Below are 25,020 nucleotides of genomic sequence, written 5' to 3' on the forward strand. Positions count from 1 at the left end.
TTAAAAAGAAGAAACCTTTTGCCTTGATCAATATTATCCAAGGTAACTTTTGCAGCTCAGTCTTACAGTTTTTCTCAAATGCTAAAACACATTACAAACGTTTCCACCATGTTCCCCAATGTCTAAACACAACACCCATTTCTAACGCTACATAAACACAACCACACCTTCCCACTGCAAAACTCAAATTTTCACACCAAAAGAGCAGCTCGAAGCTTTCAAAAATGTAAACACTACACATCATTACACACTACAGCAAAACAATTGAAAACACAAAGCTCAATTTGTGAGAAGGTTCTTTGTTTCATAACTGCCAATGCATATTTTTAGAAACCATACAGTAACGGATCGCCGTGGATCTCTGCAGAGTTTCATAAGAAGAGTATATAATCCCCTGCCTCTTCCCCTGCCTCTTCCCCTGCCTCTTCCCCTGCCTCTTCCCCTGCCTCTTCCCCTGCCTCTTCCCCTGCCTCTTCCCCTGCCTTCATCCATTGTGTTTGTTTGGACTCTTCAGCATACTGTGCACTCTGAACTTGCTTTTATACATGTGGTCACAACATTAGCAACAGGTGTCTTCAATTTTGAGTCGTTGTGTGTAATGAATGACGCCAGGTGTGTTCATTGTGTTCAGATATTGCTGACTGTGGCAAGCATGTTGCATCACATGCGCTTTCATTTGAGAATATGAGCAGAGTTCTTTTGCAACTTGTGTTTTAGCAAGGAAAGATGTGTTTAGATTTATGACAATGGAGGATTGTGTTCTGTGAATTGTGTCTTCATGTGACATGTGTTTATGATATTGGTAAATGATGGCTAGATTTAGTAAATGTGTTTAGACAACTGGTCATTTGGTTTAGAGGATTGGCTTTTGTGTTTTAGCATTTGAGAAAAACTGTAATATCATCACATACATGTTTGAACAGTGTGCCCATAATATCAGCTCATAGACATCCCCAAACCATGAGTGCTGCCATGTCTACACATTAGCATTACCAATTGCTGATGTGAGGTAGGCAGCTCCTCTAAAGTTCAGTGCATTTACATTTTACACTTGTTATGTATGAACATCATGGCGACAAACGCCTCTTCACATTTAAACTTAACAAGCATCAGAGCTGACCGCTTTCACAGTCCAAACTGACGTACCGTGGGTGGAAAGTCAGTCTTTTTCCAGATGTGGTTTAATTTCTACATGCTAGCCTCGAGCTAGCCAGTTGGCCGCTTGTGTTACTTCTTGGTGTTTTCTACGTCACTGGGAACATAGCAACTGGCATATGGTTCAAACGGGTGTACGGCCAGATCTTTATAGATGTGTGGTATCAAAAGAGCCAAACATGAATGACTGCAAACCTCAGTGAATGGGAACAATGTCTAACAAACAGACGGTCAAATATTTCTTCATGATGTGAGAGACTGATAAAATCACAATGATAAACTGGTTATACAACCTTTTGAATCATAATGTGTACTTAAAAAAACACTGTGTAATATGTGAAGTTTTATTTACTTCATTTTAAAACCATATCTTTTTTTATTATGTCCTGATGGGACTGCGTGTCACATGACTGTACATTAGCTACAGCAGACATCCACTGCATGATGTTTCTTTGTCACAACTAGAACAATTTTTAGTTGATAATGCAGTTTTCAATGCAGGACTTTCATGTGATGGAGTAGTCTGAAAGTGTGCTACACCGGACAGAAAAAAAACACAGGATCTGTGTTCTTCTTGAAGCATGTGGTGTGAATGTGTTCATTACAGAGAAAAAAGAGAAATGAAAGCTCTTAAATGGACATCCTTACCCATCATGCAGTTTAAGAAAAAAAACCAAACTTTTGCTGAATCCACTTTACAAATCAATCTTGAAAAATATAGAAAGGTGTTACAAAATATCTGACAAGATCTCAGGTAGATCGTGTGGATGTAAATCACACTCAGTTTCTATCGTCAGTATTGTGTGAACAACACTTTAACCTTATTGTATGTGGTTATTAAACATGTTAGAATTGACATTAAAAAAAAAAAAAATCATACGCTACAATATCAGGATACAAAACTATACAGGGTGTTAAACAGAAACAAACATTCTCAACAGCTTTGTAAAGAACAAGACCAAAATGTTTGTTTTACTCTTGTTTATACACTTTTCTTTTTGGTGCTGAAAAAGGCCACACATTCACATTTCATTACACTCCATTCTTCAAATTTTGGCGTACTGTCCTCACTGCGGTCGCAGTTTCAAGGCTGATGGACTAATTCCCAAAAAGCCAGAGCTGCACGGCTACTTAGTACGGCGATGTTTCACAGTTGAGTTAAGCAACATCATTTACAAATTTCTTGCATGGCACCTGAATTTCTATTAACTATACATTATTCACATTTCCCTAAACCTACTTGTTTATAAAAGTGGAAAAAAAACAAGTATTAAAAAAAAACATTCACAGTGCTCCATGTACCAAAAAGACAGTTACAGAAGAACAAATTACACCTTTCCATGACATCAAAGAAAAGAAGCCTTTACACAGAAACTTAAGTTTGGTTATATATATATATATACACATTTTATACAAAACAAGTTAGTATTTAAGTACATTGAGATAAACAACGAGAAAATATTTTGGTACAAATATTAGATATAGGGAAAATAAAGCCCATAACCGATTAGTGCAGCAATGTCAGAATAATGTTGAGTAAACTGGTTATGGTACATATATAAAATATGTAAATATGGCACTTAGCATCTGGTATATATAATTCAGAGTTTACTCTCGACAAGGAAATCTGATGAATGGAATAGTCTCCTCCTCCTTTAGCTTCCAAAAATAGATGTAGTTTTCATGAGCAGGAACAAAAGATGAAAACTAGATTTTTCAAACAACCAGTATTGCATCAGCAGTGAGTAATCACCTCCTTTGGCTCAGAAGAAAGTACTTTCCCATTTTCACTTTGGAGCTCGTCTGAGAGAAGTCACTATTTTACACATCTTCCCTCACCAGAAAATCTTTAACAAAGAGAAAATGAAAGATTAAATAATTGGAGAGACACAGTAACAAAGCCAAATATCAATAAACACTAGCAAAACTGTTAGTGGCTGATAAAAGCTGCAGAAAGAGCAACAGAGTCACTCTGGTTTAACCAGTAATGTAGTAGATGTGGCATTAGGAAACTCACTGTGAGATGTTCCACGGCGGCACCAAATCAACAAAATTCCAAGCACCAACATTACAGAGACCCCTTTACACAATATCCTGAAATAGGGGTTTGGCTTGGTATCTGGAGGTAAAATTATTCTTTCTGAAAAAAAAAGAAAAAGAAAAATTGATATTATGAAATGTTCCACAGTTACCTGTATAATAAGTGTTACTGTCTTTGCATTTAATATCACAGCACATTTATTCTAAAAGTACCAGGCAACACCTCAGATCCATCTTTGCTGAAATAACAATTTAAAACTAATAATTACCAGGTTTGCACAGAGGACTGAGTTCACATTTAGGCTCTGAGGGGAAGCCCTCTTTAGTCTCGAGTCTACTGTGAAAATAGTGGAGGCCAGTTTCTTCATCCAGGCTGTATGTGGTAGAGATGTTAGTCATGGTTGAATTTGACAGACACGTTTCATTGTTCAAAGTCCACTGAATGTTAGGCTCTTTGTAACAGTCAAGCTTTACAACACACTGGTAACGGTTTGCACCATTTGGAAGAGTCTTCTTGTGCTGAGAAATATTTGTCCCTGGTGAGAGATGATTTTTGTTAAAATGATGAAATTACATGAGTATTCAAAAATTGCTGGTAATCACAATGTACAACTTACCACAAAGCATGAGATTCACATAGAAATATGTGTATAGTGGAGAATAAAAACGACAACTGTATTTTCCCTGGTCTTCCGATGTGATGTTTTTTAATAGAACAGAACAATTACTGCTGTCCGTATGAAAAAATGTTTCATATCGGTGGGACAGGTTTCCTTTAAAATATAAGGTCCCATCATTATAGCTGAAAATCAATTTTGCCTCATCTTCTTCCATTTGCCACTTGAACTTCTTATTCAAATCTCTATTAGGGCAGTCACATGGCAGGAGCACATCATCTTTCTCAAAGCCTTTGACAGTGACAGGAATGCCTTCACCTGCAACAGAAAAGATGACCAATCATAAGTCCAGTTATGAGAATCACAATGTCAGTTTTCCTCCAGCATTAAATTATCAAAAGTAAACTTGATAAACTAGGAAAACACAGAACTTGCTGCTTCACAAAAGTTCAATAATCACAGAGAAACTGAGGAACTTGTGGGCTTTACAGCTCTGCTGTTAGAGTCATTTTCAGATGAAAGGATTTCTCGTGAGGATATGTAGGATTTGCTGTATCTTCTAAAAGACCTGGCATAATCATAAAAACACAATTCAGTGATTTGGGTTCATCAATAGTACAAAAAGAGCAGAAAGTCAAGTGCCTATAGCTTAATAAAGTGTTATATTTATGTAGGCTATAGTGAGTATAACGAACTAAATAACTACTAGTCAAAGGAGCTTGCAAAGAAAAGCGTCTGGACTTCTTTAAGTTACTTGAAGACGTTTCACCTCTCATCCGAGAGGCTTCTTCAGTTCTAAGGTCAAATGGTGGAGAGTCCCAGATATAACCCTAGTGGGAGTGTCCCCCCACAGAGGGACAAAAGGACCCCCTGATGATCCTCTAATCGCCTGAGCCAAGGTGTGGAACTGGGTGTGGGTCCCAATCAGCCAGAGTTTCGGGTGAGTTCATTGTGAAACCTGGCCCCACCTTATCATGCGAATTCCTGAGGTCAGATGGCCCAGGGTGTGAGTGGGCCTTAAGGCGTCTGGGAAGGGATCTCAAGCTCCTTTGACTACGATGACCTGGATGACTGAGAACCTTCACAGACATAAATAACTACTAGTTAAAACTAGTTGTTTTCATGTAGTTCTTGTGTAATGTTTACCTGAGTACATTCCTCCCTGTGAAATATTAACAATCATATTTAACAACTGTACATTTAAAACAATCATCCGGCAACGCCACATTTTTATTTACCATCCACACAATCACTAATGTTTGCTTTTGTTGCTCTTGTTTTACTTTCTGGTAAATCTCCAGTACATCTGCACAGTTCTTTGTGTGTTTCATGTTTTCCATCTGTTGTTCTTTTACACTTCAAGTGATAACTGCCTAAATACTTCTATATTCAAATTATAATCCCTTCTATTGTGCCAATTGCTACATGGAATTTAGCAACATGTTCTGGTTTACGCATGAAACTAAGACATGATTGCACAACCACTCCTCATTAGAGATTTGAGCCTCAATTTGTTTGCATTTCTTCAGATTAAATAAAGAAAAGACATCGAAAGAAAAAAGCTGAAAGAGCTGATGATAACCAGACGATGTAAACGGACAGCTCTGACCTGACAGTTCAGGTCATCTCCAATAAACTAATATAGTTAAAACAGTCAAGGCAAAGGTCTTCTGTGACTCTTTACTGGATTTTACAATGTAGGCGTGTTTGTTTCTGTATCTATAAATAATCAAATTCTTTTAATCAAAGAATTTCTCGATTCTGATGAGAAAGATTTCAGATTTTTTGGGGATAATGTGTATTTGTGCATTCAAATTGCATCTCTGAGGATTCGCATTAGGTTTAGTCATTACTAAATACTAAAAATGTATGAGTTTTATATATAACTACATGTAACTGTACCACATTTAACACATAATTTGATTTTTATTATTGATTGTTTAATCTTACGTACAAACTGAATTAAAACAAATAATAAAATGAAAGAACTAAAAAACAAATGATTGCCTTCCTATACAGGTTAGACCTGAACTCGACCTTGTTGTTTTAACACCCTAGGCTGTTTTAACAGCGGTTTACGGTGGAAGAAGAACACATTTCCAATCACGTGACATTAGTGAATAAACTTTCTATAAACATTCACTGCTAAAAAGGAAAACAAACTGCAACTTTTATGAGTGTTAAAAGATGTGAACCTTAAGTAATCTAATAGACTTTACCACAGCAGCCCAGTAGTTACTCCCACTTTAGCTCATAGCTAAAAGTATGATTTAAAAAAACAAAAAACGTTTGCAATGTCTTTGATAAAGGAAGAGCTAAAGCTTCCATAAGTCTTAAAACTTCAGTTTCACAGATAAGGCGTGGACTAGAAATGTTTTGCGATGGAGCTCTTTTAGTCTTTTAGTTCAGGGTTAGCTTTAATCCACGTCTGGGAATCTGGGTTAAGGAGTCAAGGTTGAACTGACTTTGAACCGTCTTTTAGGATGTCACACACTACAGATTTTATTGCTTTGCATTTCTACCCAAACAAGTGATTCACCTTTCTGATTTTTAGGTAAGAGCTGTGCGAAAATTAACATGATTATGTAACTGTCTTAATAAGACTATTAGAAATTGTATGATGTAGTTTTCATAAAGTGATAATGTGTGTACAAAAAAATGTGTGTGAGCTTTTTTAATCCAGTTTTGATTATAAAAGAACAGCTTTTCAAACAGCTCTTACACTGTGGTATTTTTAATTGCTGTAGCAGAACATGTAATTGAATTGTTTAAACTGTTTATGATTTGGTTACTCATTGAATGTGGTCTTAACTTCATCTAGGTCACACATTAGTACTTTTGGCTACTCCCCAGGTGGACGGATCTGTGTTTGATTTGGCACAAATTCTTCACTGGATTTTCTGATCCAGGCTGCCAAGAGTGAGCTCCTGCAATCAAACTGGGGATCTTTGCACATAAAGCAAAAATGTGGAGCACTAAAACCCCTGTCCCAGCTCCATCTGAGTTCCATCTATACAAAAACACAATCTGTCTAGCATATTAATAGCTTTTCATGTACAGTACACAAGTAAGATTTTTTTCTGCTAAGATAACCTCCATATGGTATCCAAGATTTAAAATTTTTCAGAATCATTGTAAGTGTGACTAGAATTGCTCCACCCAAGAATAAGTCTCAACTAACAAAGTGTTTGGGTGTTCATAATAACATAAGTGCGTGACATACAAAGATAACCCTCAAAACAGATCAGCATTCCCAAAAGAAGTGAAACAAATCTAAGCATAACAGCACAACACTTTTTAAAAAATGTACAGTGTGACAAATACTGAAAAAATGTTAAATACACTGTGCTGTGTTTGTAAGAAAAATCATAACATAACATCTTGACCAAAGATGTCTTAATGGACTGTTGATGCAACAAGGCGCAGAATAAACAAGCAAACTGGGAGTGTGTTGCTGAATACCTCCAAGAGGGGTCAAGGGAACCCAGCTATGAGCTGAAACAGGGAGGGAAGCATAAAACTAGCATTAAGTCTTAACTTCTTAAGTTCAAGAGTTTACTTTTGTGTTAAAAGCTGACATAAAAGTGTGACCTGGGAACGGACAACCGATTAACAGATGAAGGTCTTTTTAGCATTTACAGCAAATATAATGCAGAATTAACACTCAAGAAACATCGTGAAGATTTTTTGTGTTAAATCAACACTTTTGAAGTTGAAGATTGACTGACCTACTTAATTGATTAACACTGAACAGTGCCAATAATATTTCTACACCGGTCTTAGCGTTATAAATTTAACACTAAGTAGTGCTGATTTGCTAACATTGAAGAAGCAACACTGGCATTTCTGATGTGTACCCTTTTTATGAGAAGAGAACGACATAAATCTCTTTGCATTTAAATGATTTAATTGGCATGAAGACTTACCTGCGGACACCACAAAAAACGCGGAGAGCAGGAAAAAACGCATAATTCCTCCACGGGTGGACTGCTGCTAGAGGTAATCTGTACTTCCCAGATTGCGATTGATAATCTGTGTTAGTCTGCTGTCCTAATCTGCTCCTTCTGACAACACTTTCTGATGCTACATTTTCGAGAGCTCTGTAACTTCTGTGCGCCTCGAGCCAAACCACTCCACTTAAACCTCGTGTTATTGGGAAATGAAAGTCCTCTCCGGAATACCGTCACACTACGCCTATAAAAGGAAATCAATAACTAACGCGGCGAAAGTCTCGCCACCTACTGAGGACAAAGAATATTAAAACACTCGTGGGGTTAGACACTAGAGACTTGCAGCATAAATGTATGCAACACAATCTTATTTGAAATGAAATGGGTGATGTTGTAGTTGTTATTGTAAATGTTCTCAATGACATGTAAGCGCGCGCGCACACACACACACGCGCGCTCCCTCCGCCCGCTCCCACCAATCCAAACACATCCTCCAGCCTCGCGCCGTCACCGGGAGCTGGATCAGCAGGATCGGAACAATAGCATCCAGCACTGCGTCGACGCATATTCCGACATTTCTCTTTGTGCAAACGGACAAATCGTGAACATAACGGCGCTGCTGGACACCGGGAGGACGGTATGGGGGAGCACGCGGCGTTTCTGCTGTTACTCGTGGCGACCTTGACGCTTTCATCCGAGGTGAGTTTAGCGGAGAAACCGCAGCCTGTGGCGGCTAACCGTTACCTGGGCCAGACTCTTATGCCACCGTGGCTGTCAAACACTAACCCCGACACCCCCTCTCCATACACACGCCGTGTTAAATCTTCATAACGACTATTACAAAATAACATATGCAGATTAGATGGAGTCATAACAACACGGCGTGGCTGCTAATGGATGACATAAGAGCTATTAGAAGGTGCTGCTGCCAAAGATAACGCGATATAAGGGCTTGTGAGCGGCCCACGCATCCTTTAATCCTATAAATGGATGCCCTCTGTTTTTAACAGAGGTGAAAATATGCCCTGTGAATCCACCTTAATCGCAGACCTGCAGTGTACACACACACAGAGTCGCTGCGCAAAATAAACCACCAAACCAGGAATGTCAGCAATGCTACCGCGGCCTACCGTTAGATGTCAGTGGTTGGTATCTTGGCCCTGTCATGTCGGATGTTATTAGTCACGGAGTGTTTTTTTTTTTTCATTCTTCTACTACTCATTAATGTTTGATTTTTACGTTAAGAGAAGTATTAACAGTTTAACCGCTACGCCTTTCGCCGGGTTAGAGCACCGACAAGGGTGTAGGGAGCTAACGGTGGCTAGCTTTTTTCTAGAAAATGACAACACAGCTGTAAATGTCAAGTCCACTGTTAAATACCTGGACGGATTTAAACCCAGTACCCTTCTAGAAAAACAAGAAGGGTTTATCATGTGTGTAAATAACCCAGCTGTGTCCGGTGACACCAGCCTTTTATTTATTTATTTTTATATAGTGTAGATAATGTCGCGCTGGGCCGCCTGGTCCAGCGGAGCTGCGGGGCGGTAAAACTGCTGAGGAGAATGGAAAAAGGATGCAGCCTTATTAGTTTCACACAAGCAAGATGGCGCCTGCAGCTTGGTGTTCCTCTGATGGACCACAGAGGAATATGTTGCCCAGGACAGCTGGGGGAAAAAGGATGAATGGGCACCTGTAAATCAATTAGTGCATTTTTCCTCATTGTCACGTTACATTCACGGCGAAGGGGTTGTTTTTCACACTGCAGGCTCACCAGCCCCTGTGTGTGGTGCAGTGAAAATGTCTCCACAGCAAAATTATGCGGTACACACTATCGACACCATACCCGTGTCTGTCGTGACATTTGATCTGCATTTGTTTTGTAACGTTGAAATCAGCATTGTGCTGCCTTTTACGCACCAAGCCTCCGGCGATATAGAGATTATAGTTTTCCACGAGGTTTATCACGGTAAGCATACCGAGGATTGTTTTACTCTCTTGCCAGTTTAGTTTATCAGAGCACCCACAAACCTAGTATGCTGTAGTGATTTCGCTTTCTCTCTTTTTGTTTTATTGTTGTTGTTTTTTTGTCGTAATGTGAAAAGGATATACAAGCCCTGCAGGTTTACTAGTAACATGCGACTTCATGAAAAACTGGTTCAGGCTTAAATATGAAAACAGGCAGTGTCACTTTGAAAGACAAATAAGTAATGGAGTATATGGTAGTGCTGTGATAACGCAAATTTGATATCAATGTGATACCAAGTAAATCAAGGGCCAGTATTGCCTATACTTTTAACCAGGGAAGGCAGTGTGTCATGATTTATCAGAGTCAGAGAGACTTTATTTATCCCCAAGGGGCAATTAAGATACAACAGAGCAGCATGGCGTTGAAGAACGCAAAACTGCTCAGCTGACTGACCGGTCGACCGCATGAGCAGCGACCCGGAACCAAACAACATGAGGAAAGACGAGGAGAACTCCCCCCAGACTGAGCTCCAACAGGAAATCAGGGGGGTGGGGGTGTACATGCGTATGTGTGCGTGTATGGGCTCAAATTGTGGTTATAAATATTTTGTACTTGTAAATCAGGATTTGTATGTGTAAAAAGAATTTGTGTGTGCGTAAAAAAGATTTGTGTGTGGACTTAGCCAAAAAATACGTGTGAAACTGCATTCAAGTTTCAAGTTACAAGTATGAATTTTGACCCTATTTTTCTTCCTTTCTTCTGTTTGTCCAATGTCATGTCAATCACAAATTTAACTATCCAATCAGAGATCAGATGGGTTTGGCTATTGGAGGGGTGCTTTATGGAGCTTCAGGTCCTTGAGGGGAATAAATGCCCTTTTACATGCCAGCACAGCGTTTTCCTTCATCACCACGAAGGAAAACAGTCTGTGGTGGTCCGAGTTTTGTGTCACAGGTTTACGTGCTTAATACAGGGACCTCCAGAGCCTTTTCAACAGCGCTGCGGACCTGAAGAGGCGGGGGGGGGGGGGTGTCAGTGTTGTGGAAATGACAGTTTTCACTAGTGGGGATAGTTACTAAGCTTTTTTCGTTATGAATGAGACTACATGTTTTTATTGAACATTTGAAGAACCAGCAAAAAACCCCAGAAACTCTTGTAGAGGACATAGAGTCAGAGATAGAAACGACAAGGAGCAGGTGCATCTAGTACAGGTAGAGCTGCTGCAAAAACCCAGAGTTCAGCAGCTGGGTCAGCCCTGACTTTGTGTTAAACTCATCCTAAAGTAATAATGGTATTTCTAACCACTGATATACCACAACTTTATCCTTTCAATAGATACTGAAAGTTAGGGGACCTAGCTTCTATCAGATATTTACATAGAGATCCTCTAGCTTCAAACTGTATTACCCTTCAAGGACCTGCAGTTCAAAAAAGTGCCCCTCCGACAGACAAACCCATCTATCCTCTGATTGGATAGTTACATTTGTGATTGACATGACATTGACCAACCAGATGAAAGGAAGAAAAATAGGGTCAAAATTCGTACTTGTAACTTGAAACAAATCTTTTTTACGCACGCACAAATTCTTTTTACATATACAAATCTTTTTTACACACACACACAAATTCTTTTTACACATACAATTCCTGATTTACAAGTACAAAATATTTATGACCACAATTTGAGCCCATACGTGTGTGTGTGTTTTCTCCGTGTTCAGCCGAGAGAAAGTCTCCCTTTACTCCGTTAGGCAAAAGTCCACAATCTTTGGTCAACGCGGGTGGCCTTGAAGGAAGTGGGAGAAAGTCACAAAAACAGTTTTGTTATCTAAGGGAGAATTTTGTTATTCTTATCAGCTTTTGCCTTGAGCATCCAGCTGGCGCCAGGGGGCAGAATGAGGTGAGATGGTAGTTGTTTTGGTCAGTGCGAACAAACTGCATCCAGTTTTGCAGTTGGTCTAATGTCCGTCACTGGCCACCATGTCTCTCAATTCCCGTTGCAGTGTCACCTCAAGATCTTATCCATATTGCAGAGCCATGAGCTTCTCCAAGACCATATCCATGTTGCGTTCAATAAACACAGTCTGAGTACTCACAGCCCTGCCCATCGTCTATCATGTTGGCCAGCCTTATGGGATTTTTAACAGCTGTTGCCGCTTCTTGTTCTTCGATAAGCCAGGTCCCAGCCAGCTCCAGTCAGCCAGAACTCTGTTATCGTGGTTCTGAATTGGTAGATGTCGTTCAATGTCCTCCATTGAGAGTGTCGCCAGACACACGACGCAACGACCATCGAGTATCCGGCAGCAAACGTCTCCGCAGGACAATCGGGCTCTCCCAAGCCCCGGCTTCTTGCCGAGAAGAGGTTGCTTTATGATCGAAAGCATCATCAATCTGCAAATTGTACAATGCAATACAGTTTTATGTATATAGCAAATTTAAAATCAGAGGTAAACCAAAGTGCTTCACAAAATCCAGTAAAAGTAGTAGCAAAATACAATGCAAATAAGCTAGCAGGTAGAAAGCATTGATTAATCAAGCATACAAGGTAAGCAGATATCAAAATAAAACTACAAAGGTAAAATCAATACAAAACATTGTTCAACAAAACAGAAGAAAAGGGGTTCCATGAGAGTACACTTACAAGAAGCGTACTCTAGATAGTCAGGAAGGCTAAACCAAATAGATACGTTTTCAATTGAGATTTAAAAGTCTGGATCGAATCAGACACGCACATAGCTTGTGGGAGATTGTTCCAGATGTTAGGTGCAACTGGAGTGAAAAAACGGTCACCTCTGGTCTTTAGCTGTGACCTAGGTTGCACCAAGAGCAATAGGCCTGTTGATCTCAGTGCTCTCCTAGGAATATAGAGGCTGAGAAGATCAGTAAGATAGCTAGGTGCGATATTATTTATGATTTTAAAAGTAAGCAATAAGATTTTAAAATCAATGCGATATTTAATGGGAAGCCATTGTAGGTCACAGAGAATTGGGGTAATAGACTCAAACCTACCAGTTCCGTTTAAGAGGCGTGCCGCAGCATTTTGAGGAAGTTGCAGGCTATGTAGAAGGGCAGATTGGAGACCAGTGTATAGGGAGTTGCAGTAGTCTAATCTAGATGTGACAAAGGCATGGATATGTTTTTCAAGATCCTCACGTGGTAAGTATGGCTTGGCCTTAGAGATTAGACCTAGTTGGTAAAAACTAGGTTTAACTACAGAGGACACAAGAAGGTTTTTGAACACATTTTGATGACCACTAAATCATGATTTTCACATCTTTCAGCTTTTCATGTATTTCGGACTGCTTTTTTGGGGTGAGACCTGGAATGCACATCTGCCCCTCTCTGAAGTGCAACTTCTGTTGTTTAAACGTGCTATAAGCTGGAATAAAGTAAATGTGACAGTCAACACAAAAAGGTTCAGACATTTTTTAAAATTAATATTTGAGCTTTATTCTTACATTTCCAAAAGAAAATATTTTTTAACACAATTCAGTGGGCTGTATACTGAACTCGGAGGGTAGAAACAAAGTATTGATCCTATCGCGCTAGTATTGATCCAATACTAATACCAGCGTTAGTATTGATGCTACAGATATTTGGAGCGAGACATCCACCTAGTATATGGGGTGAACAGCCATGAGTGGAATGATGTGCCCTTCAGCAGATGTTAAACCACACACACACATCCTCAGTTGATATGCCCCAAAAAGATGTAATTAGAAATATAAATAAGTGAGTAATTGGGTAACATAATGCAGACCAGGCAGACCAGCTACTAGAAACAATGGGTTATGACATGCATATTCACAGGAGTCTAATTATGTGCTGTTATTCGCAGGCAAACACATCATAATGTCAGAATTAGTCATTTAATAATTGGCAACAGTTGGCTCGGAGGCTAGCGTTTTGTCAGTGTGCACCATCAGCTTTTTTGTGTTATCTGCCAGAAAATCAAGGCCCCACAAAGGCGAAAACACATCGAGACTTCCACCAATTGTGTCCCAAACAAAACGGATGGAAAAATATGCTGATAGCAGTATCCTATGAAATCGACTGCCAAACCCGGTTTTCTGGAAAGACATTATTTATACCTTATGGGTTTTTTTCGTAGCTAGAATTTAATACCTTGTAGATTACTTTTATTTTCCCTTCTGAACACTCCCATTGTACTTTAACTAATGGAGTAAAGCCAGACTTGACAGACAGATTAAAAAAACAGAAAATGTGCTGTTCTATGGCAGTAGTATTGTTGAGGAATTTAAAAGCATTCATCTTTATGACTTACTAATCTCACTACTTTATATTTGAAGTATGCAGTAGAATGACTTCAGAGGAACTTGGTACATATAAGCTGCATGATGAGATATTTATGGATAAGCTATACTTTAGGGATTTTGGCAGTTTTCGTTATTGTTCTGTTTTATACTTTTTCTCTGTCCAGGTGCCAGATGATGACTCTGTGGGTTTGCTAACCGAGCCCCAGGTGGCCATGTTCTGCGGGAAGCTCAACATGCACATCAATGTGCAGAGCGGCAAATGGGAGTCCGACCCTTCCGGTACCAAGAGCTGCATTGGCACCAAGGAGGGCATCCTGCAGTACTGCCAGGAGGTATTTCAACCGAGTAAAACAGCACTGCAGAGAGAGAGAGGTATGAAGTATTGCAGCAATAACATTCAAATCTCCCATGTTTGCACAGGTGTACCCAGAGCTGCAGATTACAAATGTTGTGGAGGCCAACCAGCCTGTCAGCATCTCCAACTGGTGCAGGAAGGACCGCAGGCAATGCCGCAGTCATGCACATATCGTGGTGCCACACCGCTGTCTGGGTGAGCTTTTTTTAGTCCCTTTGTTACTGAGTGTGTTTGTGCATGGTTGCATCTTTAAAAGTGTACAATACATGCAAAAAGATGTATTTCTGTTGCAGTAGGAGAGTTTGTGAGTGACGCCCTGCTCGTTCCCGACAAGTGTAAGTTTCTGCACCAGGAGCGTATGGATCAATGCGAGAGCCACCTGTACTGGCACACTGTAGCCAAAGAGGTGAGGAGGGTGGCTTTTTGTGTCTGTTTGCTTCCCTCATTGTCCTTCTGGTTCTGTGGTAGCGCCACTGTATGACTCAGAAGAAAGTGCCAGGGAAGGCTGACAGCACTGAGTTATTCTTGTCCTTTTCTGTGCCGTTTATATTCAGTAAACCATAGTTCAGGTTTCTGGGTTTGCCGCAATTAGCTCTCATAAGGATTAAACAACCGATTAAACATTATGGTGTTTGATTTTGGATACTGTGTGCTGTTAAAATTAGTACTGCGGAGACCGCTCCATGAATCTCCACGACTACGGGATGCTGCTGCCATGTGGTATAGACCGTTTTCGAGGGGTGGAGTTTGTGTGCTGCCCGGCCTGGGCTGAACGGGAGTCAGACAGCGCACAGCTTCAGGGGGAGGAATCCGATGTGTGGTGGGGCGGAGCTGAGAGCGAATACTCTGATAACAGGTACGATCACAGGTGGACTTTGACTCGTTTCTGTGCACGCCTGTTGATACAAAGGCTGAACCAACCGTTCTGACCGCAGCATGACCCGCCCAACGGACATACAGCTGGCTGCCAGGGAGGATGACGAGGATGTGGACGAAGAGGTGGAAACTTTTGAAAGGGATGACAACGGGGATGGAGAAGAAGATGACGAGGAAGCCGATATGACGGATGACCGAGATGGCGATGAGCCCAACGCTAACATCGCCATGACAACAACGACAACCACTACCACTGAGTCAGTTGAAGAGGTCGTTAGAGGTGAGAAATGAAGCAGTTCTGCCCTCTTCTCACTCTCCTTAAGTTTTTTGTTTGTTTTTTGTTCATGGTTTGATTTCCATCATGTGTCGCTATGTTGAGTTCCTTCTGTCTCCCATAAAATTCCAAACCTCACCTTTTGCATTCATGTTTAATTTGCCTATGTGTACATGTCTCAGCGGTTTGTTGGGCTCGTGCTGAGTCAGGCCCATGTCACGCCATGCTGGAGCGTTGGTACTTCATGCCTGAGACGGGCCGCTGCGCCCCCTTCTTGTTTGGGGGCTGTGGGGGCAACAGGAATAACTTTGAGTCGGAGGAGTACTGCCTCGCTGTCTGCAGCAGCTCGTGTAAGTCCCGGGACTGAAGCTACAACCTGAAGTGTCCACATCAGGAGCCTGATTCCTGTCCTCAGGCTGCTGCAGACTGTTTCTCTGGCTCGCTCGTTCTTTCTGTCTCTCACTGACCTTACCGTCTGAGGCCTGTTAACCTTTCAGAGCACTGACAACTGGCTGTAGTTTCATTCATTTCATCATTTTTTCCATCAAGATAGAAACTGTATTTTTGAATTGGAAAGCAAAAGTAGACACAAGAAAAAAAAAAGAAAAAAAAAAGAGGGCCACAACATTACAAGGCTTGTGAGCAAACCTAGTTCAAAAGGACCAAATCATTGTTAGTTCTACCTGAGGAGAAAAATCTTTCAAAAGTGAAAATGTGGCACACATACAGTGTACCAAATAACTGCTGACACTCTGGGGAATATTGCTCATTTTGTTTTTTAGGTAAAAAGAGAATCCTGCTTATCTCTTATGTAAATATTTACATAGAATTTCCATTAATTTTCTGTGTGTACCTAATCTCTCAAGTCCCTAACCCACCCTTTCATCAAACAAGTGGAATCGTTTATAACTGAATGCATTGTGGGTTTCCAGCCGACCGATTTCAGTGTTTTTTCTGCATTTAAACATCTGTCTATCTCTGTTCTGCGCCTCAGTTTGCTTTCAACTGCTCTGTGTTTAATTCCCGTCTCCCCGTACTCTCATCCAGTACCAACAATGGCCCCCAGTCCTCCAGACGCTGTGGATCGCTACCTGGAATCACCCGGTGACGACAGCGAACACACAGACTTCCAGAAGGCCAAAGAAAGCCTGGAAGCCAAACACCGTGAAAAGATGTCCCAGGTGTGTGTTTGTGTGTTTTCTTATCGTAAGCATTCCTCTCAATGTGATGTAGACCAGCGGTCCCCAACCTTATTTTGCGCCACGGACCGGTTTATGCCCGACAATATTTTCACGGACCGGCCTTTAAGGTGTCACGGATAAATACAACAAAATAAAACTAGTACCGGTACCGAAAAAAAGAAGATGACACACGTGAAAAGACCCAGGAAAACCGAGTTAACGATAAAAACGATAACAAAATAACGCTGAAAACCGATTAAAACCCTGAAAACTATACATTTCACACCTGAGCCTCAACTCTCGCGGCCCGGTACCAAACGACTCACGGACTGGTCCGAGGCCCGGGGGTTGGGGACCGCTGATGTAGACCATGACAGAAGCTTAAACGTCTTGCTTTTTCTTTCAATCTGACACTTCAGGTTATGAAGGAGTGGGAGGAGGCTGAGAGGCAGGCCAAGAATCTGCCTCGTGCAGACAAGAAAGCAGTCATCCAGGTAGGAATCAGGCCACAGTGTCTGCTGTAAATGTCTAATTGCCAAAAAGAGTTAAATTACATACATATACATTACATAACTGAGATTTATATTATCCTGGACAAATTTGGCAAAAGTTTAAGAGAAATAGAATTTTGAGTTTCTTGGTTACGGGTGCATTTATAAGGGAGATTACATTTAAAGCCAGTTAAGTGAGTTATTATATCTTAATTAACCCTAATGAATTGAATGGATTTAAATGTCCATGGAGTTTGCGACAGGGAGATAAAAATAAGATTTAATAATTGTAATTGACGATGTGTCAGCTGATATTCTGAAAAGGGTCAACGAGAGGTTCATCTTACACTTGAGCAGTAAAAGGACGATGGGGTGTTGTCGTCATCCCGATGGGTGGCTGGGCGAGCAGCATGGACATCTAAGTTTATGAACAAGACAATTCAAGAATGAGGCAGCTTAAAATTTGAAAATTGATACCATATGTGCATCTACTAAAATACTTGACCTCAAGGTCCACATGTCAAGTCTTCTGAAAATCTTGTAAATGTGATAACTCAAGAAGGCTGAGGAGTAGCATTGGAGGCCGTCAGTATTTTTAACCCTGTAGAATACATTTCAGATAAATAAATGATGATGGCCAATATCAGCCTGTGATACTTGTTAGCCAATATATCTGTCAGGCCTGAGGTAGAAAGTGTATCATTGTATTTAATGGTGGAAATAAGGCAGACCTCTTCTTTCCAAACACATGTTTCTACTGTATTGCAGTGTGGGTATTTGTTTATATACTGACTGTGTAAAAAGTACTGTATCTGCAGCACTTCCAGATAAAGGTGGAGACTTTGGAGCAGGAGGCAGCGGGGGAGAGGCAGCAGCTGGTGGAAACCCACATGGCCCGGGTGGAAGCTCTGCTGAACAGCCGCCGACGCCGGGCTCTCGAAAATTACCTAAGCGCCCTGCAGGCCAATCCTCCACGGGTACGCACACGTCCCCACACACCTAACAACATCCTAATAACAGGAACGCTACATTGATTTAATACTCTAAATTGGTGCCAAACAGTTTCGATCAATGAGTCTTTTGAGGTTGTTTATCAGCAAGGCGCACATGTTTAAGAAGTGTATCCAAGGTGTTATAATTCCACTTATTACATAACCCTGTGCCACCACCAGTCCCGTCAAGTTTTGAGCCTGCTGAAAAAGTACATCCGTGCAGAGCAGAAGGACAGGCAGCACACGCTGAAGCATTATGAGCACGTCCGCACAGTCGATCCCAAGAAGGCTGCTCAGATCCGCCCTCAGGTATCTGGATCAAACAGTCAAAGTCTTTGAGCATCATAAAAATAAGTTACGGCTTTTAAAATGGACACAATCACAAAGTGGGCTTTTTTCTCATCTCCAGGTGTTGACTCATCTTCGTGTCATTGATGAGAGGATGAATCAGTCGTTGGGTCTGCTCTACAAGGTGCCAAGTGTGGCAAATGAGATCCAAAACCAAGTCGGTATGTGTTTATTCACGTCTTATTGTTAAAAGTCAAAGGTTGAGGACACTCGTCACAGTAAATCCCCGAAACATCTATTACTGAGAATTCATCCAAATGTCATTTGTAGCCTCCAGTGCCTCACTGGTTTTAGGCAGTTGGTGTTAAAATTATGTCATAGGTTGCGAAATCTGTGAAAGTATTCTTGTTGTTTTATTCACATGCTAAATGTGATTGCTCACTCAGCAAGGGTTACAAGTGCTCAGCAAAAGGCATTATTTTCACAGTCCTATTAAATGGCTGTTTTGTTGCCTTCAGAATGGGGAAAACCTTCCACCTGTCAGCACTTGTCTTACTTGGCACATAATAGCATGTTTGTTTAATTGCTGTGAAAGCTGATGACTAAAGTTTTTCACTTATATTTTATGTTTTTTGTTTGTTTGTTTTGGTTTGTTTGGTTTGTTTGACGGGGCAGTTTACCTGCTGGGAGAAAGTCTTTCTCAATTCGTTCCTAAGGCATGCTGTTCAGGCAGAGACCAGTGCTTAGTGGGTCAAAGGGACCATGCTGGAACAGAATGTAATATTAAAAAGAAATAAAGGTGAGCATGCTTCACCGAAAGACTGATAGCTGTTACCAAGAAAGGTGAAGCAGAGGAGATCTCATGTAGATATGCAGTTACAGCATGAGGTGTGTACCAACTCCTACAGATTATATGTAACTGCAAAAGCCTGTATTTGACAATGGCAGAAATGTGAATATGCCTTTCAACATTAGTGTAGGGCAAAGCATAAGTCCAGCCACAGTGACAGTAATATTCAACGGACAGTCTCGGCTCATAAAAGAGAGTGAAAAAGTCAGATAATAAATGTTGCATCTTTCATCAGGTTTTTTCAGTTCCCCTGGTTCACTGTTGTAGTCCACTACAGATGGCTACATATCGAATCAGACCAGTTCTGGCCGTTATTAAGAAAACAAGTGTAATTGCGTTCATCAAAAAAAGTGTGGGAAGCTTGTCTTTTAGGCCCCAAGGTCCCAAGATTCATTCCCTCTACCTGTCCCAAAGGGTCATGTAGAATTTGGAATTTCCTCCTGAAATAAGCAAGAATCAACTAAAACTTGAGGGACTGCTCTAACTTCATAAATTTAAGGCAATTTTTAAATTCCTCGGATACAAATGTTTCGCCTGAGTATTATTACCTTCGTTTCCAGCATTAGACAGTTACTTTTACTGAGGTATTCATTTTTTATTGACAACGAAGTTTATAAATTTTGGTTGTTTCTCTGTTTTTATGTATGTTTATTTTCTAATTGCATGTACTTAACTGTTGTTATGCATGTGCTGCTACTTTGGGCAGCATATGTAAAAAGAGATTCTGAGATCTTATATTGTCCTGATTAAATATAAAACTTGAGATTATACAATCTGTGTTATGCAACAACCATCCAAACCACACTTATTCAGTACCCTTTAACTCCCTGTAGTGTGAATTAAAGCGATGCTTTTAACATGTTTGAAGTCCACTGATTACAGGACACTAAAACACTGATAATGCAGTTTCAGTCCACCACGATTACTTTCACCACTTTAGGCTATTGTGTAGCCTTGATTTGTTTTTCTCTCTAACCGCCACATTCCTTTCTCGGATTTGTCATCACTTAACCATCTGCTTCATTCTCATTTTCTTCCTTTTCTTTGTAGCAATTATAATGCAGCGAGTTCAGGCGGAGCTGTTTCAGCAAGTCTCTTCACTGCAGAGCGATGGTCGGGTGAGTCAAGTTGCACCAACTCACAAATGCAAAGTCTTCTTTGTGAACGTGGACTTTCTGGCATAAATATTGGAATCACATAGACTGACATGACAAAACAAAGTCACTTTAACCACTGACGTGATGGGAGTGTAGTGTAATTAAAGCGATTAACAAAGAAAAGGATGTTGTGATACTGCGCCTGTTTAAATGAGGTTTTATTAGTGATCTTTTCCACATAGTCATCATAATTTGATCGGGTTGTAAATAAAAAGGCCACCCACACGCCACGTATCCTGATTAACATTCCTCTGTGTTTACAGATGGACGGCAGGGTGAGTTATGGCAACGACGCTCTGATGCCTGATCAGGCCTACAGCTCGGCTCCTATGGACCCTGGCCTGGATGGGCTGGGGTTCATTCACCCTGAGAGCTTCAATCAGCCCAACACAGAGAACCACGGTAACACACACTACATTTTGTGACATAAATTGAATTTTATTAACTTTTTAAAAATGTGGTTTGATATTGAATATTTTTGTTACACGCTGTATTTCTGTAGTTGAACCCGTCGATGCTCGTCCAATTCCAGACAGAGGACTCCCCACACGACCTGGTATGTATGTGACGTCCAAACGGAAACACAAGTACATCCTCACTCGTATACATTTACTGCATATTAAGGACAGGTTTCAAAATTCAGGTCGTTTCTAACATTGCACTTGCCAGACCTCATGCTAAGAGTCAGTCGAAACAGCAGCACAGGTGCAGCTTGTGCTCCTCTTAAGCAGATGAGAGAAGGAGACTGAAGAGAGAGACCTCAGGGAGTATGAACATAATATAACACTGGCTATATTCAGTTTCATTCAATTCCTGTTATTTAATAAGCACCAGTTCAACAACAGTTATTATAAGGTGCTTTATACTATATGAAAAAGAGCCTACGATATTAGAGAGAATCCCCTGTGAGGACACACATGATGAAGAGACCTCTGGCAGAACCAGGCTAAAGGAGGGGGAAGCATTCTGGCACAATTGGTTTGGGGATGAGGGAAATGAGAGGAGGAAGAAGAGTGGCGTCTAAAAGCATCAGGAGCGAAAAGCTAACCTTAAATGAGTGATTTTAAACTGTTAGTTGGAGAGCTGAAAGACAGCAATAAGTTATTACAGTTTCCTGAGTCTTTATAATTCCACTAAAGCTTTCAGGCTTTCTTTAATATTAGGTTGTAGATCCTTGATCCTTTTGGGAAAAAAAACATTTAGCGTTTGATAGAGAAGTGTCTTATAGATAAACATAAGTGAGCTCCATAACGGCAGCGACATCATCACCAAGAATCGGAGCACCACAGTGTGACAGGAGACTCACACCTAATGATGGTGGGATCATGAGGTGAGAAGAATATCTGAGAAATTTTAAAAAAGGTGGTACCCTGTACTCCTGACATTATGGTAGTAACTCATATTTCCTATAAAGAGGGTGAGACAGAGTAGACCGTCACTCACATGCTGTGGTGTTGATTGTGGTTTTGCAGTCTTACTGCACACATGTTCTCATAACACTAAACACACAAACAAGATACTGGGCAGTAAAGTGATTGAAATACTCTACAATGTTACAATAATAAGTGGTGTGCATATGTCCATATCAAAGTGTTGCAACATCTGCACAAAGCTGTTGTAATCCTTTCCTGTAAATGATTTGTATTTGAATCACACGCAAGTTTTCTATCAGTTGCTGTGGGTGAAGGATTAATGATTATAATTGGATAATAGCAGTTGACGCTTATGCCAAATAAAAACATCTCAAAAGTACAAGGCAGGTTTATATCCAGTTTTGAGATTCATTTGAGATGTGGTTGGCTCCTGGGTTTCAATGAGACTCTTTTAAGTGTCCTTTGATCCACCAAAAATTGTTCAACTACTTGATAGATTAATACGGAGGCAAATAATCCCACGTAGTCTGAGGACTTTACAGGAATCCACAGTGTCAAATGAAATCACCTCCTCCCGCTGTTTGTGTATTAAAGGACAGTTTGGGGTTTTATTTCACCTCTAAATTTCTTTCTACTGCTTCATTTCCTATAAGACTAAGGATAAGAATCTTTTTTTTTTCTTTTTTCCCAGAGGGAAATTCATATGTCTTAAATAGCTCATCTGCTATTTGGATGAGAATTAAAAGGCCTGATGGCTGTAGGTGCAAATGATTTTCTGTTTCTCTCCGTTTTAGGAGAGATGCAGAAATCCATGTGCTCAATTTCTGGGATTAATTTGGGTGATTGATTCTGTGGTTTCAGTGTCTGCCCTGAAGCCGGAGGAGATGCCAGAAGTGCGGATGGAGACTGAAGAGAGGCAGAGTGCTGGATATGAAGTTTATCATGAAAAACTGGTAGGAAAACCCAGCAAACCCAGTCATCAAATATCATCTCCTTCAGGGATTTATGACTGACTTAATATTTTTTTTTTTTTAAATGTCAGGTGTTTTTCGCTAATGACGCTGGATCCAATAAAGGCGCCATTATCGGGCTGATGGTTGGTGGGGTGGTCATAGCAACAGTCATCGTCATTACCTTGGTGATGCTGAGGAAGAAACAGTACACTTCAATTCACCACGGCGTGATCGAGGTAAAAGGCTCACCAGTTTGTGCTCATAGATCAAACATGGTTCGCGTGTTAGTAACTCCTCCTCCTCTTGTCCAAAGGTGGATGCAGCTGTGACACCAGAGGAGCGTCACCTGGCCAAGATGCAGCAGAACGGCTACGAGAATCCCACCTACAAATTCTTCGAGCAGATGCAGAACTAAAGAGCTGCACAACAACATTTCCTCGACCCCCACAGTGTCGGCCTGCGCTCTGTTCTATTCAGCTTCTTTGCCCTCAGCCCCAGCACCTTCAGCACCCTGTTCAGGAGGTGAAGGGTGCGAGGATGACTGCATAGCCTGGTTTGTGTCTTTGAAAGTAAGGAAAGGAGACATTTTTGTCAGGGGTTTGGGCCAAAGAAAACTGATATGGAACAAAGCCTCCTTAAATCCCTTGATTGTACAGAGCTAAGCATTACCCAGCAGCTCGGTTAGACAAAGGTACCCTGTTACACCTACACATTTCAGTCAGCCCCTGGAGTTCTCATAGCATTTGTACTGGAAAACCCCCCGTCGACTGTTTATACGACATCACGGCAGTAAGACACCCACAGCCAAAACTTGTAATTTACCAATTACTTCCTCACTGCTCCTCAAACCGGTCCGACGAGAGCTCTCAGAGCGACCCGTCGCACGAATATAGTGTTTCAGGTTTATTTTTCAAAAAAATGAAGAAAAAAAATACATAAATATATACAATCAAAAATATGTAAAAGCAGGAAAAAAACATTAAATTTTTTTTTTAAACGTGTAATATATTAAGACAGAGATTAGCTGTAAGTATATGTAGTGCATGGCAATATTGATGACTGATTAAAAGTATACTGTATGTGGAGGTCCTCAGGATGAGGAGGGGGAGGGGGGGTCCTCTCCCTAGATATTTTAGAAGGATTGTACATTTCTGGTGTCTTCTTTGTGACATGAAGAAAAAAACGAGTATTCAGAATCCGGGCTGCTTTGTCGTCACAGACTTGCTTTAATTGAATCTTGGCTCTTTATTGCTCATCTCCATGCTTCACTGTTGTGTTAGCTGCATGGGCAGAAAAAAAAGCTCTATGTATGTAATATATGAAGTGTAATAGTATCTGAAAGGAAGATGATTGTGTTACTTGTTTGCGTTCTATGCACTCTTGTCATTTTTGATTATTGCCACCAAATATTGCTGTTACAGTCTCTGATGCCAACTGTCGCTGCACTTTGGATTTTTCTTAGAAAGAGGCTCGAGGTTCAAACCTTTTAAGATGGAAAGTTTTTATGAAAGCCTATCATTCCACTGTCTTTGCTGTAAATAATTCAGATGACGACACCTTCCTTCACTTCCATTCCCACTTCCAGTCATTTCTTTCCCAACCCCCCTTCCCCATCCCTCATGTTTATCCTCTCCTTCTTGCTGTGTCAGCAATATTGTACATTGCGGCACTTTGGGACGTTGTACGTGAGCATTTCATAAATAGGACTGTTTGGGCGTGGGGAAATCAGACATTTTCTCCTCTCTGGACACATTCCTCCACCAAATGTCACGTTCTATTTTTCTACATCACCTATGTATACGTGTACAGCGCTTCTGTTTGTCCTGTGCTCAATATTTCAGCTCCTGTCGAATCTGTAACTTGTGAAGAGGAAACAATTTGCCACATGTCACAGACACATGGCCCTCTCTCTAAATTATTAACCATGAATGTGACATATTGTGCATTTCTATGAGAAATACAACACATATCACCTGCACATTGCACCCACACGTGGATAGACACTGACTGAAGCTCTTAATCAGGTAAATGTTTCAATTTGTATTGATGCTCACTCTGGGTATCTTTGGAGCCTAGTGATGAAACAAACTCTTTGTCCCTCTGCTCATTGATTCAGTGACCTTTCTCTGTGTGTAATTAAATGAACAATTTGCTTAGAAAAAGCTTTCTACACTCACTATACCATCAATAAAATTTTGAATGTACATAGAAGCATTTGGGTGTCT

The 25,020-nt window shown here is 40.7% G+C and overlaps 2 protein-coding genes across 3 annotated transcripts; one reads left to right on the forward strand and one right to left on the reverse strand.

The window, feature by feature from the left end:
- Nucleotides 1-1,697: 1,697 nt before the first annotated feature.
- LOC102780106 (uncharacterized) lies at nucleotides 1,698-7,953 on the reverse strand. The gene is made up of 5 exons (XM_006788312.3): nucleotides 7,739-7,953; nucleotides 3,813-4,130; nucleotides 3,465-3,731; nucleotides 3,173-3,295; nucleotides 1,698-3,002 (listed from the first exon to the last, which is right to left on the reverse strand). The coding sequence occupies exons 1-5, from the start codon at nucleotides 7,779-7,781 to the stop codon at nucleotides 2,977-2,979; spliced, it is 777 nt and encodes a 258-aa protein (XP_006788375.2). The 5' UTR covers nucleotides 7,782-7,953; the 3' UTR covers nucleotides 1,698-2,976.
- A 260-nt stretch (nucleotides 7,954-8,213) lies between these two features.
- Nucleotides 8,214-25,006, forward strand: LOC102795649 (amyloid-beta A4 protein-like). 2 transcript variants are annotated; one of them, XM_087829699.1, is made up of 18 exons: nucleotides 8,214-8,461; nucleotides 14,170-14,337; nucleotides 14,426-14,555; nucleotides 14,654-14,766; nucleotides 15,026-15,216; nucleotides 15,296-15,516; nucleotides 15,693-15,860; nucleotides 16,558-16,691; nucleotides 17,111-17,185; nucleotides 18,001-18,159; nucleotides 18,355-18,483; nucleotides 18,584-18,683; nucleotides 20,363-20,430; nucleotides 20,733-20,871; nucleotides 20,972-21,025; nucleotides 22,704-22,795; nucleotides 22,885-23,031; nucleotides 23,109-25,006. In XM_087829699.1, exons 1-18 carry the CDS (start codon nucleotides 8,402-8,404, stop codon nucleotides 23,208-23,210), a joined length of 2,250 nt encoding a protein of 749 aa, XP_087685825.1. In that variant the 5' UTR covers nucleotides 8,214-8,401; the 3' UTR covers nucleotides 23,211-25,006. The 2 variants fall into 2 exon arrangements, with proteins under 2 accessions (XP_087685825.1, XP_087685826.1); XM_087829700.1 differs by lacking the exon at nucleotides 15,693-15,860 and having other exon boundaries at nucleotides 8,215-8,461.
- The last annotated feature ends 14 nt before the right edge of the window (nucleotides 25,007-25,020 follow it).

The sequence above is a fragment of the Neolamprologus brichardi genome, chromosome 16 (genome assembly GCF_056152115.1).
Source record: "Neolamprologus brichardi isolate AB-2024 chromosome 16, ASM5615211v1, whole genome shotgun sequence".
NCBI classification, from domain to species: domain Eukaryota; kingdom Metazoa; phylum Chordata; class Actinopteri; order Cichliformes; family Cichlidae; genus Neolamprologus; species Neolamprologus brichardi.

What these genes read in the sequence shown, in the direction of transcription:
- LOC102780106 (XM_006788312.3), bottom strand. Translation starts at nt 7,781, where the DNA reads ATGCGTTTTTTCCTGCTCTCCGCGTTTTTTGTGGTGTCCGCAG. An exon ending in GTTTTTTGTGGTGTCCGCAG is followed by an intron (nt 4,131 to 7,738) that starts GTAAGTCTTCAT and finishes TTTCTGTTGCAG; the next exon opens with GTGAAGGCATTCCTGTCACT. An exon ending in CAGTCCTCTGTGCAAACCTG is followed by an intron (nt 3,296 to 3,464) that starts GTAATTATTAGT and finishes TTTTTTTTTCAG; the next exon opens with AAAGAATAATTTTACCTCCA.
- LOC102795649 (XM_087829699.1), top strand. Translation starts at nt 8,402, where the DNA reads ATGGGGGAGCACGCGGCGTTTCTGCTGTTACTCGTGGCGACCTTGACG. An exon ending in AGCGAATACTCTGATAACAG is followed by an intron (nt 15,217 to 15,295) that starts GTACGATCACAG and finishes TTCTGACCGCAG; the next exon opens with CATGACCCGCCCAACGGACA. An exon ending in TGAGATCCAAAACCAAGTCG is followed by an intron (nt 18,684 to 20,362) that starts GTATGTGTTTAT and finishes TTTTCTTTGTAG; the next exon opens with CAATTATAATGCAGCGAGTT.